The 19,059-nt window shown below is 39.7% G+C and overlaps 1 protein-coding gene across 2 annotated transcripts in view; it reads left to right on the forward strand.

The window, feature by feature from the left end:
• galnt13 (polypeptide N-acetylgalactosaminyltransferase 13) overlaps positions 1 to 16,638 on the forward strand; it is a 110,142-nt gene extending 93,504 nt beyond the window's left edge. The window contains exon 12 of one of the 2 annotated variants that reach the window (XM_067443274.1): positions 14,329 to 16,638. In XM_067443274.1, coding sequence (XP_067299375.1) covers positions 14,329 to 14,469 — 141 coding nt within the window. In that variant the 3' untranslated portion in view covers positions 14,470 to 16,638. The remainder of the gene's footprint in view (positions 1 to 14,328) is intronic. The other variant, XM_067443273.1, reaches the window with a different exon arrangement.
• The last annotated feature ends 2,421 nt before the right edge of the window (positions 16,639 to 19,059 follow it).

Below are 19,059 nucleotides of genomic sequence, written 5' to 3' on the forward strand. Positions count from 1 at the left end.
CCAGTCCCAGAAAACGATCCTGTTCGCAGCTTGACGTCATCGCCTGACGAAACACCGCCTCTACAGAATAATAAGCATGTGTAATTCAGTAGTACCGCCCACGACTCATGGAGCTGTTCAGATTGCACTAGACAGCAGCAATAAACATGCCAAAGAATAGCTGAAGATATTGCACTATTCCCGGTTGTGGAAGAAAACAGTCGCTGCATAAGCTTCCTTCGGATTCTAATATTAGGAATGTGTGGTTGAACTTTATTTTTAAATAAGTTCCCGCTCACGTAGGGAATACATGTACATGTTCAATTAATTTCACTGCAGAATAATTTGTAAACAAATCTCAGGTGACATATTGCACCCCGTTCTCACTCCCAAGGCGTCAAAATCCGAAGCATAGTCAAGTGCCTTCCGCGTCACAATTAAGACGCTAAAGGTGCCCCTGGGCGTCATTTTGCGACGCGCTGGGTGCTCCATTCATTACAATGATAAACCTTTGGCGTCATAAAGAGACGCATTTAATTATTTGCGTTTATAAAAGCAGACATGATTTTATTAATATTTAAAGGCTACTTTTATATTTTGGAGCAACTAACTCCACTCCTACCCTAAACCTACCCATATCTAAACAATATAAAACACATAACAGGCAAATAAATGTACAGTCACAGGTATTTATTGCAAAAACTGACCAAAGCAGTATAAAAGTATTAACTCATGTTGCATTCCAAGTCTTCTGAAGTCATACGATATCTTCATGTGAAGAACTTAGTTGATCTTGATGTTTTAATCGCTGAAATGATGATCCCGCTGCCCCGTGAACGAACTCATTCATATCTCATTCAAATAATTCAAAAGACTCCTGAGCATGACGCAATCGGTTACAAGACACACGAGAGCCAATGACATTTTACAATCAATGCTGACGTAATGACGCAATTGGTCACAAGACATACGAGAGCCAATGCAATTTCACTATGAAATCTCACGTAACGGGCGCCAATATTTGAAATTTGATGTGTTTGTTGATGATCTTCTGCGGATGGAGATGCTGATCGCTTTTGGGGATTTTCTTCATACAAATCAATCGTTTGGCCTCGGAAAACTTGGATTATTTAACTTTTTTGAATAACTCGTGGATGCAGTCGTATGTTATATCCTGTGTTTTATATCATGTTCAGACAAATGGGTAGGTTTAGGGATGGGATGGGGTTGGGTTACATGTTAAGCATGTCTAAATAGCGTAAATAAAATAAATGTAAATAAAATTATGCTTGCTGATTAAATTGAAAAACACACTCCAACATGTCATAATGGCAAAATTATAAACTAATACAATTTCACCATGACGATAACATTACTAATACCCAGTGCGTCTGTGTATGACGCCAAAGGTTTCTCACTGAAATGAATGGAACACCCAGCGCGTTGAAACCTGACGTCTTGGGGCACCTTTAGCGTCTTTATTGTGACGCAGAAGGCACTTGACCATGCTTCGGTTTTTGATGCCTTGGGAGTGAGAATGGGTTGCATATTGAGATTAAAACACAACACTGTCTCTCCGATATTGGATCCGACAGGAGGAATGGTGCAACACACTTATGTGAGTAAAACATGTTTTTTATTTGCAATAGTATTGCATTGTTATAGATCGTTTTGCGTATGTGTACGTGTCTAACATAACATACCTTTAGCACGCTGGACTCAGACATGTATGGGCCAGGGCTCGCAAAACCCAACGTCCTGGTGCAGGCTGATGAATCTCGTAATATTCCTTTCTTGTTCTGCTATTCTCTCCCTCTTGGATTGACATTTAAAGGGTGCGTGTGTGTGTGTGTGCGTGCCTCGTGCTTATATCGAACGTTCGTGTGGGCTATTTAATACAAAAGTAATAGTCCAATCAATCGCGGGTGGATGAGAAATAAATCATTGTGTTTGTTTGCGTACTTGAATCATTCCAGTTGCCACTTTCAAAACAACCCCTCCCTCATGTGAACTGAACTGACAGGGGCATAGATATGAAAGGAGCTGAAGCTCATTAAATATGCAAATCTTATCCAATCCTAGCTGTGGCCGTTTACTTCCAAGTCTCCAGTGCGGCATGCCCATCAAAACCCAGTGTTCAGAAGAGAGCCTCAAAACCAGTGTATAAAATAGCCTATTACCTATTAGTTATGATGTTTTTGAATGTAAAAACCACACAAATGTCATTAGCTGACCTACAGTATAAAAATATAAAAAAGGCAGTTCATGACACCTTTAAATGTTTTTATACAGTATTTAAATCATGTTATAAAATAATTCTGTGGGCTGTCTTGGACATTTGTGCCCTACATATATAGATCATGCAGATTGAAACCCCATCTATGCTGCTAGAAATGTGTCAAACCAAATCTTTTGATCTAATGGGCAAATGGACTAAATAAGCTTGCACAATTTACATATGAATGTTAAAGGAGACGACAGAAAAACATTTAGAGAGCAGCGACTTTGGCTTCTGCTCTAATAGCTGCAAGACCATGCCGAAGCTGTGAGTGGATGTTAGAAATTACGAATGATAAGAGAATAGTGTGTTTGGTACGTTTTTCGTCTTCAAACCAAACATGTTTTTTTCTACTCCTTACATTTGATAAAATAGCCTCGTTACTCCTATTTGATTTATCCAGATAAATCGTGCTATCTAAATAGAGTGAATTTGATTGTGGTTGGATGAGAAGTATAATCATATACCATTCCATTGTATGCAGTATGGAGTAAATGGATGGGGGGCTTCTATGATATTAGACTGCGGAGACTTACTAGCCTATAATAAAAGATAATGAATTTCAAACCTGAACCAAACATATGTTTATTTAAAGATCAACTGTCTGTTAGTCTTTAGTCTGCCACAAAAACACTACATTAAAATCATGAACTCAAATGTTATTGTGAAAAAAAACAAAACAAAAAAACACAATGACTAATAAGTAACAGTGTGTGAATCCGACCTTTCTGTATAGCCTAACACTAATAAGCTTAAACGAAAATAAAGAAATAATTATGTAGTAAAGTATTTTTTTGTACATAGTGCCTGCATCACATCACCGTCCTCCTCATGCTGCACGCAGCAACTTGCGCTGTCTTCATCAAGGATTAAAACAAAATAGGGACAAAAATGTCCTATTGTCTTTGTGCATATAGATTAATAAGATACATGTATAGTATACAATTTTAAATTCACACCTAGGTTTTGAAGGCCCGACGTCAGCACATACCGCCTACAGTATTTTTTAAAGATATTAGAGCAGCGGGCGGGGGGTAGTTGCAGCCTCAACCACTGTTTATCAACCTCTACAGACAGTTTTTAATGTTTATCAGACAATAACTACTCAAGATTTTGTATAATTTTCGGGACAATTAGGGCCAAATTTGGGATTCGGGACAACAGTTTAGATTTCGGGACTGTCCCAAATTTTTCGGGACGTCTGGTCAACCTATAAGCGCATTGTTGTTACTTTTTTTGTTGGCGAATTATTGTTTATTATCAATGAATGACACATTTTGGAAGTGCTATGGGCATCAACATGTGTGAAATACCTTTTAATATCAGTGCTTTTTCCAATATCTTATTTAAGCACTTTTTGCACTTTTTTTGCAAGTTGGCTTATTCTTACTGTTGAAATTGAAAATGATATACATGTTTTTACCGGGGTTGATATACGGGGGATTATCATTTTGACAGTTTTCACCTGGACATGTCGTCATATTTGATCCATTTTCCTGGGAATTATATATTTTTTTTATCATCAACATTATGTTTTAAGGAGATAAATGGTACTTATCAACCTTGATTGGGATGGCGATTGTAACATATTCCACTGAGAGGCGAGGTTGAGAACCCAAGTGGAGTTCTTTATCAACAAAAATCATAACCATAAAACAATAACTTGACTTAGCATAACTTGACTTGATTTGATTTGATTTGATTTAAACAAACTTGACATACAATGGACTCATCGACAGTGGGTACACATACAACATGAGGGCTTAAATACACAAGGGCTAATGACAAGGGACACCTGTGAACAATGATCAAATCATAAACCAATAGGCTTGTTCGAGACACTAAAATGTTGATTTAATTTTTCAACTAAATATCGAAATAAAATTCTTTACTGAATTAACTATATCAACTATATCACTGATCTTCCCACATTGTCACTATATGATAAATTGAAATGAGCTGATAAATTGAAACGAGCTGATATGAGTCGAATCAAATTTTGTTTATCACAAATACCTGTTTATCACAGTGAAGCTGCTTTGAAATAATCGCCATTGAAATATATAAATAAAGTTGACTTGAATTTAATTGACTTGACATGTACATTTATGTTTACATTCCGATAAAGGTTATTGATAACATGCCTCTGAAGTTTGACTTTTTGCACCATTACAATATCTATAGGCAATTGGTCATCATATCTTTCACTCCATGAAACACATTAATGTTCAGTAGTACACATATATGGTTCTTTAATATATTTGCATAATACTAAAATGCGTTCATTTTCAATGGGCAAATATGCTGTTGAAACAGGTAGCCCAGTGCTTCCCAAAATCTTAGCATTTTAATATAACATTATATTCATTATGGCCTTTAGAAAATTGTATTTATTCAAAAAAAAATTTTGGAGGAGGAGGAGGAGGCTAAAGCTTTTGTCCTTAATGGCATTTTCCCCCCTTACATTACTTTAATTAGTTTTGAAACCAGTAGTTTTATACTTGAGTAAAAAGCTTGAGTTGATGCTTTTTTTAACACTAGTATCTATACATGTACCTGAATAATTAATGTGAATACTTTTGACACCTCTGCAGTTTACACTAGGTCTGGCTGAGAGCAGGCACTCTTTTGTGGCTACAACATGCAACCACATGAGAATCTACCCTATGAAAGCGATCCAGTCAAATGCGTTTTAAGCTACCTCTGGAAGTAGTCTAAAGTGGACAACCTTAAAACGTTTTAGACCCCGTTTACATGTGTATTTGGCCTCATCCACTAGTGATCCGATCAACCCAAATGCAACTTAATACAAGGTGAAAACAGGGCCTTAGATTCCAATGAGTTCTAAAATGGTAGGCAAGCAATTTAAGAGGTGTGTGCCTCTGTGCATATGCTTTTTAACGAGGATGACTCACATTATTTGTGTGTCCTCTGTTTGGGAGTGGAGTGTCTTTAGATAGGTGGCTGCCTGCATTGCGAGTATTTCATGCCTAAGAAGCTCTGCTCCAACCTGTCTCTTTTTAATGATTGTGGGAGCCTGGAGTCTGTGCCCCATGGTTCAGGTGCAGGTCCCATGGCTGCTGAGGCAGCTTGGTGATTAAGATTGTGTGGATCTCAGTCAAGCTAGCAGAGGGATTTTCAGACAGGAATCCCCCTTCCTCGATCTTCACCTACTAACTTGAGTGTTCTCAGGTTGGATCTGGAAGGCCGCCTTTGTAGCATCTTACAGTCAGCCTGAGCATATATTAATGGCCTGATCTGAGTCAAAGGAAGGAGATGTGTTTGAAGTTGAGGTGGCTTTCCACGCCCCTGCATACAAGGGGTTGCAGTAGCCTGACCTCTTTCAGTTGAGAGTTGTATGCGACTGCTTTTGCTGCAGCTTTCCCTAACAGACTCTGCTAGTCGTTTATCCCATTTCTTGTCTTCTCTTTCAGCCTTTTAGCTTAAGGTGAGGGAATGCATTACATGCTTCCATGTAACAGGTATGGCAATAAAGTCAGAAATGGTCATAGCTTAGTGTGTACAGATTGCTGAGCATGATGGTGGTAGCAGTACAGTAGCCCGCCCTCTTCTAGATGGAAGTTTGTCAGCGGATGCAACTGTAGCTTCCTCTGCTGTGCCCTTCATCAAGGTGAAAGTGATGCTTTACTGTGAGCTGGATGGCAGTAGAGTCTGAGGAGTTGCACTCTGTTTGACCTTGGATGGTACCACTATAGTAGCCTGCCAGGAGGTGAGCTTATAAATGTAGATGCATCCATCTTTATACCCTTATTCAGAGTTTGCAAAGTACTGAATTGACAAATAAATATAAAATCCAGCTATCTGTCATCCTCTCCCAGGATTTTCTGGGGTCGCAGTGTCAGCATACCTCCTTGCTAGAACTCTCTATATATAGCAACTGTTAGCCAATCAGGGCAAACATGTCGGCAGCCCAAATTCTCAGATGCCCATCCAGTCTTCTTTTAGTGGTAGCAGCTTATAATTGATATTGGCTTACTTCTCCAAGGGCAGTGTCGATGTTGGGCAGTGTTGGATGTTGTATGCCCTCAGACATCCTGAACTCTGTCCCTCCTAGCTATCTTGGAGTACAAGTGTAGAGGTAGGGTGGTTACTGTAGTTGCATGACTAGATAATCCTGCTGATTGCCCTTCTTACACTGAATGTGACAACCACCTCGGCACCTTCTATTTGTTCATGGCTGGAGCCAATTGATGAGATCTTAAGTGGTCCCTTGGGGGTCGGCAGTATTAACCTTTAAGTTGATGCCCACAACTTTCCCTTTTGCCCCCCTCTGGCTGGTATAGCTTGAAGTCAAGCGTGTAGATGTTATAGGTCAACATGGTTTCCTGATGGTCTGCAAGGAAAGTGAAAGCGGAGCAGAATAATGTCAAGTTGTTATGGTGTTCCATTCTTTATTGGCTTGCCTTCCAGGGAAGATCCTCTAAAGTGTTCTTACTTTTACTCCTAGGAGGACTAAGGGTTGAGCAGGCAGTTGAAAAAGCTGAAGGGTATTGCTCCCTCATTTTCATGGGGTTCCATGTTTAGATTTGCTCACCAAAGTTGGCTTGATTTAACTGTAGAGTTGGCGAGAAGGGGTACGGCTAATAAAGCAGAGCAGCAATCTGCCATTTTCCATTGGAAGTTGTTGGTGGAAGCGACTGTAGTTACTGCCTTCTTAGTTTACTGAGTTCAACTTTTTCAGTTGCCCCCTTTCAGTACTGTAAGCTGAAAGGGAAAGTGGAAATAGCAGTAGTTAGGTGTTGCAATCTATGCTTTGTCTGAGGATGCCCAGAAGAAAAAAACTATTTGCTCATTGGTTGCTTTTTTTAAGCTCAGGAGAAACATGATTCTCCCATGTTTCTTGATTAACTGTCAGCTGTTTATCAGATGTTTCTCCTAAAATTCCTTAGGAGAAACAAATATAGACACAAATGAGAGATATCTAAAGCCCAGTTCAGACTGCACGATTTTCAAACTCGTCAGTTCATTGCTCTTTTCACACTGCATGACTATCTGAGGTATCATTTAGTCACTGCTGTGTTCACACTGCACAATGGTTTGACGACAGAGGAGTTCACACTGCATGATTGAACAAGAGGAAGAATCGCCGACAACTCTCTCTCTCCGCTGCGCAAACTACATTCCCAAGTACGCGTGCGATGTGACAAGTAAACAACGCGAGATCACACGTGCGTCAGACCGGAGTTCTCGCGCGAGACTTGGAATTGTTATTAAAAATGATAAACTGCACAAAGTTTGCTTCAAATTGTATGTGCGCTGATTTGTGGAGGAAAAAGAAAAAAGATTATGGCAGAAGAAATTGTTGGAGAGACAGAGGGAGCCAGGATTGTGTTCTGCAAGACAGTTTGATGTAAATAAAACATTTTGTAATGTGCTGCTGCTGTGGCTGGATGTGAAAATGTTTGGCCTTTGTTTCTGTTTGATAGAATTGTAAATATATCTATTAAAATACTGATATTCTGCTCTATAACTCCTCCCTGAACATCCTGCTGCCCTGTATCTCACTCTCTCATTGGCTGTAATTTTCAGTCAGAGCCCAGTTCACACAGCAGGAGTTTCAATCGTCGACAGGTCCAGATATTTAGCATGCCAAATATCTCACCGGCGTCGGTGACTCATCGGCGATTCTCTCTGAACGCGTCTTTGATTATTCACACTGCGTGATTGTCACTCACGTGCACGAGCACCGATTTGCCTGTGATCTTGGGCATTTGACGGCAATTTCACAAAACCTGTCGGTGACTCAAAATCGGGGCAAAAATCAGGCAGTGTGAACTAGGCTTAAAAACTGAGATTGGTGAGAGAAGCTTGGAAAACCTCTTTATTGTCTAAACTAGGTGTCAGCTTTGTCTTCCCATGTTTCTCCTAAAATCCATTAGGCGAAATAAGAGTAGACACAACTGAGACATGAGAAATATCTGAGAAAAATTATTGCAAAATGAGAAATAAGAAACATGGGCGTTCTCATTATTGTGGGTTTTTTCCTTTCTTTTTTTATGACATTGGGGTTTTTCACCTGGGAAAGGACCGTACGATAAGCGACCGGAAACAATGGGAGAGTTGAGAAGTGAACAGGAGCTGGAAAGTATACCTTTAGCTGAGACTTGAACTCCTGCTGTCTGATGTGCTGCTGTGCCTCGTTGATGTGCTGTCCACAAGGCTATAGCTCTGACAGAGCTTTCCCTAAGCTCAGGATACCAAGGACTTATTATCTCTTATATATCTCATTTAGGTATGACGTTGTCAAAGAAGTTCCTAAGGTACTATGCAACTATGCTAAGTAGTAGTTAACCAAAGGGTAATCAATCTTAGTTTTCCAAGTGAAATTAAATTACCTTTTTATGTAACTGACTTAAATAAGTTATTACCAGGCTTGGAGGAAAAATAATTCTTGACTACCTTTTAAGACTAGTCTAAGAAGTTTTTCAAACAACCCATAATGTCTTAAAATGTATTTTAGGACAAACTTACATTTTACATTTTTACTAATATTATAAATACTAAAACTATCATTCAAAAAGCATTATGTGTTTCAGAATATCAAGGGTTATTCATTAAAATTGATATTCAGTGCCGAGAAATGAATATGCAGTGCTTATTCCAAACAGTGATCAGAGAAGTGTATGGTGTTTAGTCTAGATCAATTATTTCTTTATAACAAATGTAATACTATAGTGTACTAGTGCTTCATGGTTGCTGCTTAACTTTTTTGTTCTTTGTTTAACATTAAAACGTTTATCTTGTACAACCCATTTTGCATGCATGTAAACAGAGGTTGTTTTGTTCTTTGCATGTATTGTGCTTGATTGAAATGGCATGGATAAATCACATATAAGCTACCCAGAGGGGGGAAAAAACCTTTAACAATTCAAATGTTTCTGCGAGACATAAATGAGGATACATTAACATTAAATGGAGACTTTTGCTTAAGTCTCACACTTGTCTCCTGAGACAAAAACTCTAACATTCTCATATTTGTCTCCTTTAAAGATTTAGAAGAGATCTCAACATCACCACACACTGTGCTCAGACTTTTCTCCTTTGGCGAGAAACACTGGAGCTCTCACGTCTGTCTTCTCTGAAGATTCATAAGAGATCTCGACATTGCAGTCCTCAACTATCCTTTCCTTCCTGCCTTGGTTATAGACTTGTGCATATTTCACAATATGTTTATTGACCAACATTTCTTCCCATACCCCAAACAAGTTGTCTGTGGATAAGCAACCCGATCACACATAAATGCGTATAAATAGTACGAGTGTGCAATGTCGTGGAATGTATACGCCAAAACTCATTTTGGCGTGCATATGATACGCTGTTTTTCGCGTGCATATGATACGCACTTGTGTATATATGACACGCTCTTGGGTAGGTTTAGGGTAGTGGGGCGTATATATGACACGCTCTTGGGTAGGTTTAGGGTGGTGGGGGGTTCGTATGTATAATACGCCATAAAATGTGTGTCATATGCACGCGAAAAACAGCGGGCCATAGACACGCCAAAATTAGTTTTGCCGTATACATTCCACGACATTGCACACTTTATTCTGCAGCAGCAATAAGTGCAATGAGAATATTATTACATATATCATTTATTACATTATGATCAACAATAGATCGTTCCTTGCATCCTATGTCATTACGCTAGTTTGACAATCGAAAATTTGAGGTAAAAATCAGCTTATTAAATGTAATAAAAATAATGTGAAATGCAAATAACCCTGCTGGTCCTAAAATATGCTTATTTTATTGGTAACATTTGACAAAAGTCTCATTTGTTGACATTTTTTAATCCATTTGCTAACTAATAATAATCAACATATACTATATTGCCAAAAAAACGGCACTCCTGTCTTTACATATGAAATTGAATGGCATCCCATTATTAACCTGTAGGGTTCTGGAGTTGGCCAACCCTTTGCAGCAATAACAGCTTCAACTCTTGGGAAAGCTTTTCACAAGGTTTAGGAGTGTTTTATGATAATTTTTGACCATTCTTCTAGAAGTGCATTTGTTGAGGTCAGGCACTGCAAACTCAGACTCGGAAACCCAGTACATCAGATTTCCAGACAGAGAAGTGTAATTTTTGTCACTCTAGAGAAACACATCTCCACTGCTATAGAGTCAAGTGGCAGGATGCTTTACACCACTGCATCCGATGCTTTGCATTGCACTTGGTGATGTAAGGCTTGGATGCAGCTGCTCAGCCATGGAAACCCATTTCATGAAGCTCTATACACACTCTTATTGAGCTAATTTGAAGGACAGATGAAGTTTTGAGCTCTGTAGCTATTGACTCTACAGAACTCTACACTCACAGCCTCAGAATGCACTGACCCCGCTCTGTGATTTTACGTGGCCTACCAATTTTGTGGCTGAGTTGCTGTTGTTCCCAATTACTTCCACTTTGTTATGTAAGGGATAATGTACATCTAGCCGGTTGTTATCGCAGAATAAACCCAGACAGAGTTATAAGGATCAATGATCGTGCGTCACTCTGAAGGGGTTTATTCCGCGATAACAACCGGCTGGATATACATTATCCCGGTTATTACACAGCTACTTGTCTCAAGTAAATTAGACACAAAATACTCTATAATGTATAAAAGTAATGTATAAAAGGAAATCTGGGGGAGCCAGTTTGAATGGGTCTGATGCTGCTTATAAATTGTTTTATCTATAATTTGCAAGTGCTATGCTTAAGTTTGTACGTAGAGGAGATGCTGGATCATCTGCCAGTACAAGCAAAGACCCAGATGATCCACATCCAGCCTCAGCCAGTACTAGCACAGACCCAGATGATCCACATCCAGCCTCAGCCAGTACTAGCACAGACCCACCCATACGGAAATGTAATATATGTCTATATATGAAATATCAATATATGTGATATATAAAGTAAAAACATATATGAAACATATTAGAAATTGGAACAATTCCATATATTGACATATATATGTATCCCATATATTATATATGTTGATGTATGTATAATACATATATTGACATATAGGTCTCATATATGAAATATCCTAATATGCTCATATAGAGTAAAAACATAAATGCACATATATGCACAGCATCAGAAATTCCATATATTGACATATATCTTTAGTCCACATATTATATATGTTTAAATTATATATGTGATAAATCATTATCACTGTCAGATGCCGTAGAGTCTTAAAATCTATACTATGTATAAAACAAATTACATTTAAAATATAAAATATGTATAATGTTACTTATTGTCAGGTGAGGCAAGAGATGAAGGACTCAAGGGTGCAGAGATTAATGGGCTTTTTATTAGACTTCAAAAATAAACAATCAAAACACAATCAAACACCTTCATGCTTGTAACTGGCTCACCTTAGTTTTTATACAATAAGAAATCCTAAAAAAAACGTGAATTCACTTTTGCCAATAGTTTGTGTTCAAACCAAGCGGCAACCTCCCGCGATCTCTCTTGAAGCCAATACGGAAGTAATGTAAACTGCAATTCCTCAACTGGCCACTAGGGACAGGCTCCAGAAGGGAGCAGAATCTCATTGAGCCCCATGTTAAAATTCTCAACTTTAAAGCAGAAAAAAACATGTTTACAGCCTGGTACAAATTGTGGTTTTGGCTTATAAGGCTAATTTTGATCTTCATGACAACTCTGAGGGGGGTGAATTTTTTTATAACTCATTCGTTTACGTTATATAAAGCCTTAAGGTTCTGCATAATTAAGGGCGTGGTTACGAGTGGATATCCATTTATCCGCCGTCTATAGTTATTGCGTCACCTCAGCTCCGCGCACATCCCGCCTTTTTGCCCATTTTCTGTTATCCGGGAGTGACACGCGTTGACTCGCTCACAAGATGGCAACGCCCAGCTCGACCATACTTTAGGCTTCAGAACGGCTTATCGGAATCCTATGGGTGACGTCACGGACACTACGTCCATATTTTTTTACAGTCTATGGTTCAAACTAACTGTAAGATTCTCAATGAGGGAGTTAAAATCAATTGTATCTATTTAACCACTGAATGAGATAACAGTAACAATTAGCACATGGACAGAAATCCAAGACAGCATTGTGAATATCAAAGCTCAAAACTATAAGTAAACACATAAACAGTAAATCAATTCCAAACCCAACATACTAGTGATACACAAACAAAAAACAGTACCAAACAATTCAAAATGCCATAGAGGAAAAAGGATATACAGTCTGCAATGCAAGTCTCTTATATGAGTGTTGTAGAAGCCCCAGTCCCAGCAGGCAATGAAGATATACAATCCTAAATCCTAGATTAGGCACTGGCACAATCCAACACAGGTCAGAAGTAGGTATCAGTGCACTCAAGCCCCATAACAGAGTCCTCTGCGAGCTTCTCTGCAAACTTCCAAACACTATGAATTAACATTTTTATGGGTACATCAAAATGTGCATTTGAACGAGATTGTAAAGCATTAGAATGTACAATTCACTTAACTCTCAAACACAATGTGATTCCAGGCATTTTCTCCCATGCTCCACTGCCATGCCTCTCCTCTGTGCTACTCACCTTAAAACCACTTCCTCCATTTGTTGCCCTCTAGAGGACAGGATGAAAAATGTCACCCATGTACCAGGGTAACCGTTACATGCTACACAGAACAAAACATGAAAGTACACGCCATGGCTAATGATGAGCACAAGCCGCATGCTAAACAAACAACCCTAAACACATGGACAAAAGAGTGTATACTGCCCAAGCAAAACTAGATGCTCACACGAGACCAAGCGAATGCTCAAACGGTACACTCACAACGGGGAGAAAAACACACATGGAGCTTTTAATGTCCGAAGCCTGAACCAATACCAAATTATGAAATGCCAGGATTAAAACACCACTATATAAATCCATATAAAATCCCATACAAGCATACTGAATGTTTGCATATATTATGTTTAAATAAACTTACATATATAAATTCGACATATATTGTTTACATATATGGCATTAACATACAGTACCATATAAAAAATCATCATATAAAATTTTTTAATATATGTATATATAATAATTATTCTATGGGTATTTCATACATGGTATAAACCTATATCTTCATATATCGTGAGAATTTATATATGCGCTAATAATGTATTGCCTTATATGAAACATATATAACATCACTACTCGGATATAGGGACATATATGTACATTACATTTCTGTATGGGCAGATGATCCACATCCAGCCTCAGCCAGTACTAGCACAGACCCAGTACAGCCAGATTCACCAACAGTAAAGCCGTCTTCTTCAGCAAGTACTATCTTAAGATTATATAGAAAATACTCTTTAATAAATATTGTTTGTTTGAACCTCATTCTTTGACTGTTTTGTTCAAAGGAGGAAGGATTGTATTGGGAGCACTAAGGTGTCAGGTGTAACTGCATGGCAATGGCAAATGGTTTAAATAGCTTACGGTTCAGGTAGGAGGGCCCCTTAGCAGAATTTTGTTTAGGGCCCCAGTGAGTTCAGGATCAGCTCTGGACATAACCTTACATGACTTAGTTTGGCATTTTCTTGTTTTGATCAGGAGATCCTGCACCCTTTTAGAGGTTTAGATGGAAACTTCCGTCATTTGTGAGAAAACGCTTCCCCGCCATTGACAGGATTCTTCGGCTTTCCATGTTTTTACTGTTATATGGCCAAACTTCTTATTTTGGATATACTTCCAAGATGTAGTATCTGTAATTCTAATTTGCAGTGAATATCCACACTGGTGCATTGACACATATACACATCAAATCATTAATTCATCCATGCTGAGGAGCCATGCCGATGCACAACCCACTTAAAGAAACTATGCCGCAAATAACTGCAATTTCATGTTTCAAACAGAAATGCAGACAAAGAGGCAAAATTTACGCACTACTGCTTTAAATATTTATCGAAAAATATTGTCAAAAAATATTATTTATAGTTATATATGAGCCTGATATGTTGTTGACAGACTTTGTGAGATTAGTCTACACCAGTTTGTTTTTCATTTTTCTATTAAATCTGTGTTCCCCCACAGCGGCTGACTCTGCTCCATGTGAACAGTAACCAGTGTCTGGACATGCCTTCTGAAGAAGATAAGATGGTTCCCACTCTCAGAGACTGCAGCGGCAGGCGCTCACAGCAGTGGATCCTGAGGAACATGACGCTTAGTGTCTGACAGAGCCAGCAAAAACCAGTTCAGACCTGAATCTCAGCACTCCCCACACAACACGAAGTCAGGTTTATGGCCTTCTTCACAGCTCTGTGAACTCTCATTTTCTGGTTCATAATCAAGTCCAGCCAGGCTTTGATCAGAAGAAGCACACAGCACATTTACTGACCATTTGTGGCACGGCTCGTGTCTCTGTTCATGTCTGGACTGCATCCTTTAGCTCTCAGATTCACTGGGTCAGATCACAGCCATTGACCAGCTTGGCGAGGTTTAAATGCATGCTGTCTCTGATCTGTGTCACTGGCTATCTATGCTGCTCATCCTGTGTGGGAGTTCTGGTGCCTCTTAATATCCTATACGCCATATATTTTGACAGTAGCCCATATGTTTCTTCAGAGATGGAGTGATTGTGTCAGCCTCCACTTTGCTGAAGTGCATTTAACACTGGGCAGAATCCTCGGCTCTGCTTTCTTTACAGCACCTAAAGGGATTGTGTGTTTGTCAGTGGATTATACAGTGACTGTATTACATGCTGCTGTTTCTCAAAACTATCTTGATCTCTTTCAGCGAGGCTGCAATATATACTTGACCTGCCTTAAGGAAACTTTATCAAAAAAGCATGTAGACAGCCAAAATAAAAAAATAAAAAAAATAAAAAAACAGTTACCCAGATATTCAAGGGAAGACTTTTTTTTTTTTTTAACTTTTAAAGCAGCTCATTTTGAAGTTGCAATTCATATTAATGCATAGTTCAGTTTGTGATTTATAGGTGTATGATTTATCTGTTATATCTAGTTAAACTGAATTTTGTTGGATAATAAGATCTTAGAAATTGTACATTTTCATAGTAAATTGAAACATTTGTGGGGGAGAAATTCACACACTTTGATTGAAAAGAAACATTTCATCACATTTCATCAGGTTCTCATGAAAAAAAAGTGGCTTTATATTTTAAAACTAAATCAAATGGATACAGTAGAAAGTGTCTATTCAACCCGATCACATGTAAATGCGTATAAATAGTACGAGTGTGCAATGTCGTTGAATGTATACTCCAAAACTCATTTTGGCGTGCATATGATACGCTGTTTTTCGTGTTCATATGATACGCACTTTATGGCGTGTATGACACGCCCTTGGGTAGGTTTAGGGTGGTGGGGTGGCGTATGTATAATACGCCATAAAGTGCGTATCATATGCAAGTGAAAAACAGCGTGGCATAGACATGCCAAAATGAGTTTTGGCGTATACATTCCATGACATTGCACACTCGTACTATTTATATGCATTTTCGTGAGATTCCCCTGGTCTATTATAGGTCCTTTTTTTCTCGTGATTCTAGGGTAAAATATGACCTGGACATTTCTATTTTCAGAGACCTATCAAGTGTCTATTTTTTTCCAAACATTTCTAGAAAAGTAGTGATTGTGTGTCCACATTTGATAATGTGCTATAATTTATGTATAGAGAAATCCTGGGAGCACTGAATGCAGCAGCATCTCACAGGCAAAACTAAAATAATCTGAAGCCCCATCTTCATCATCTCCATAACCACAGGTGTGACTGATGGATATTCCATGACAAACAACTACAAATTATGAACTAGACCTTTTTGAGCATTGATGTACATATTAAAATAAATATTTTTTTAAGATGAAATCTAAAAACTCCAGTGGAAAAATTGATACTGCTGCGATACTTCTTGGTGTATATAAAATATGTTTGAAAAATACTGTACAAGTTTATTCCACTGCTACTATATGTACACGTATAATGCATCCGCCATGTATTGTCAGTGTCTGTTTAATGCACACAAACACACACAAACTTAACTTTAATAATACTAATTCATGAATCGGGGGTTTAAGAATTTGTGTACTTATTTATTAAACATGCTCACAATTGAGAGGGGTATTATAAAACTAGATCTCAATTATTAATATGAGCTATCGCATGTGTGGTACAGTCTGTACATTTCTGTCTTTTTTAAACTTCATAAAACTTGGAAATGTGTTACTTTGTGGGACTAATGTTTACTGTTTGTACTTTCTTTGTCTCATTTTTTTTGTCTCAACTGACCTCATGTTTAATAGATAAATATAACAACTGATAACTGTGATAAACCATTGTTGTTAAATGTATCATCAACTTTTTAATAAGATTAGCACAGCAAAACTAATGCCTGTGGGTTTCCTTTCTTTTTTTAATAATACAGATTGTCTAATTGTTTTTGGAAGTATCTGGACCAGGTTATCCATTGTGGTTTTGTAAGTTATCTGAAATTAAGAGAAATACATACATAACCAAAACTAAACTATACTTTGTGTAGTTCTAATTTAGTTAAACTTACTGACAAAACAACTGCATTAGGGCCAGTACTTGCGTTTAGCCTATAAGGAATTGGTTTTACCTAAAATATAAAAAAATTTAAAGTTCAAATCATGGTTCATCATGATGTTTTTGGTTGTGACCGAAACATTTAGGGCCATATTTTAATGATATATGCACATGGTATGCAACTGCTAGTTTGTTCTTTTTTGATAGTTTAACAATGGGGAAATGGTTGGTGCGCCCGAAGCATGGTCTAAAAGGGTTGTCCTTATTCTCTTAATGAGTCATGGGTGTGTTTTAGGTGTAACGTGCAATAAACCCATCAGAGTCTCATCTCCCATTCCCTTTAAAAGCCAGTTGCGTTTGCACCATGGCGGATTCACTATTTACATGACAGGTCCTGCTTTGTACTAGTACTATGTATTAACATTTTAATTAATAATATGATACAATTCACTTATTGTTTACACACATGCTCCCTTTCAGTCGGTCACGTTCGACATACGTCGGAACTGACCGACGAATTGGGATCTGATCTCAGAGACCTATGTACTTCGAGTATGTAAAAACGAGCCAATCAGAGATTGGCATGTGATCCGTGCATTCCACGCTCTGCCCTGCAGTGCGGGTATTAATAGGAAGTGGAATGGCAGATCGTCTCGGTTACGTATGTAACCCTCGTTCCCTGAGGAGGGAACGGAGACGTAACGCCAGTGACTGACGAATGGGGGTTTCGCTTAGAAGCCTGTCATCTCCGAGACTAGAAAGCGCCCAATGGCAGTGCCAATGCCATGGGCATGCGAGATTTGCATGCGTAACTCCGCCTACCCACGTGGGTATATAAGGAAGTAGCTGGCATCATCGCATTATGTTTTACCTGCTGAGGAGCCAAGTTGAACTCCGTTCCAGCGGTACAGCGGATGTGGCAACGGGACGTTACGTCTCCGTTCCCTCCTCAGGGAACGAGGGTTACATACGTAACCGAGACGTTCCCTTTCGTTCAGTCACTCCGACGTAACGTCAGTGACTGACGAATGGGGGTCCCAATACAATAACGCCACTCGGCTGTCTTCCAGTGCCCTGCGCAAGCGTGAGAACCCTGATGCAAGTTAGACGGTCAGAGGCCTCTACTTAACGCAGGAATACCAAGGTACACTGGGAGGCATATTCCAGGAGGAGATATGCGCCAAGATGCCTACCCGTAGGGAGGACTTAGGGATACACGTATGACCCCGGGGGGCTGCATACGGAAGATCACTGGGGTACCAGCCGAAGGTGGATTTTTAACCCCAGGAGGTGGCAAGGTTGCCAAGGGAATACACCCACTCAGGGAGGCTTACGGTGGAAATACACATGTGGGGGTCGCCGGAGGGGAACCATGCACATGGGGCACCTGGCCGGACACGAGTGTCTGGGCTAAGGGCAGACTTACTGGCGTCGGCGTCGTCAGTGCTGGAGGAGCTCAGGGCTCTCGGGGAACTCACCTGAGAAGAATATCGCACGTATCCAGTCCGTGGAGTGGAAATGGCGAGCAAGCGAAGACACCTGAGCCAATCCATTACCGGCCACTTGTAGAGGAGAGTACATAGTCGGATACAGGCTCCACTCGGAGGTTATAAAATCTGGCGAATGTGTTTGGTGTCGCCCAGCCTGCAGCTCTGCAGATGTCTGTCAGCGGAGCGCCATGTGCTAAAGCCCAAGAGGAGGCCACACTCCGGGTGGAATGGGCCCTGACCCCAAGGGGACATGGGCGTCCCTGCTGCTGGTAAGCCAAAACAATGGTGTCCACTATCCAGTGAGACAACCTTTGCTTTGAGAGAGCCTTCCCTTCAGCTTCCCACCATAACAGACAAAGAGCTGGTCTGAGGTCCTGAAATACTGCGTCCTGTCTACGTAAGCGCGAAGAGCGCGTACTGGACAGAGCAATGCCAAGGCTGGGTCTGCCTCCTCCAAAGGCAGCGCTTGCAGGTTTACCACCTGGTCTCTAAACGGAGTGGTGGGAACCTTGGGCACATATCCAGGCCGGGGTCTCAGGATCACGTGAGAGTCGGCCGGCCCGAATTCCAGGCACGCTTCGTCAACCGAAAATGCCTGCAGGTCCCCTACCCTCTTGATGGAGGCCAGTGCGGTCAGGAGCGCTGTCTTCATAGACAAGAACTTAACATCTACTGACCGCAAAGGCTCAAATGGGGCCCTCTGCAGAGCACTTAGAACTACTGAGAGGTCCCAAGAGGGTACGAGAGGAGCACGAGGAGGATGTAGTCT

The sequence above is a fragment of the Pseudorasbora parva genome, chromosome 5 (genome assembly GCF_024679245.1).
Source record: "Pseudorasbora parva isolate DD20220531a chromosome 5, ASM2467924v1, whole genome shotgun sequence".
Classification (NCBI taxonomy): Eukaryota; Metazoa; Chordata; class Actinopteri; order Cypriniformes; family Gobionidae; genus Pseudorasbora; species Pseudorasbora parva.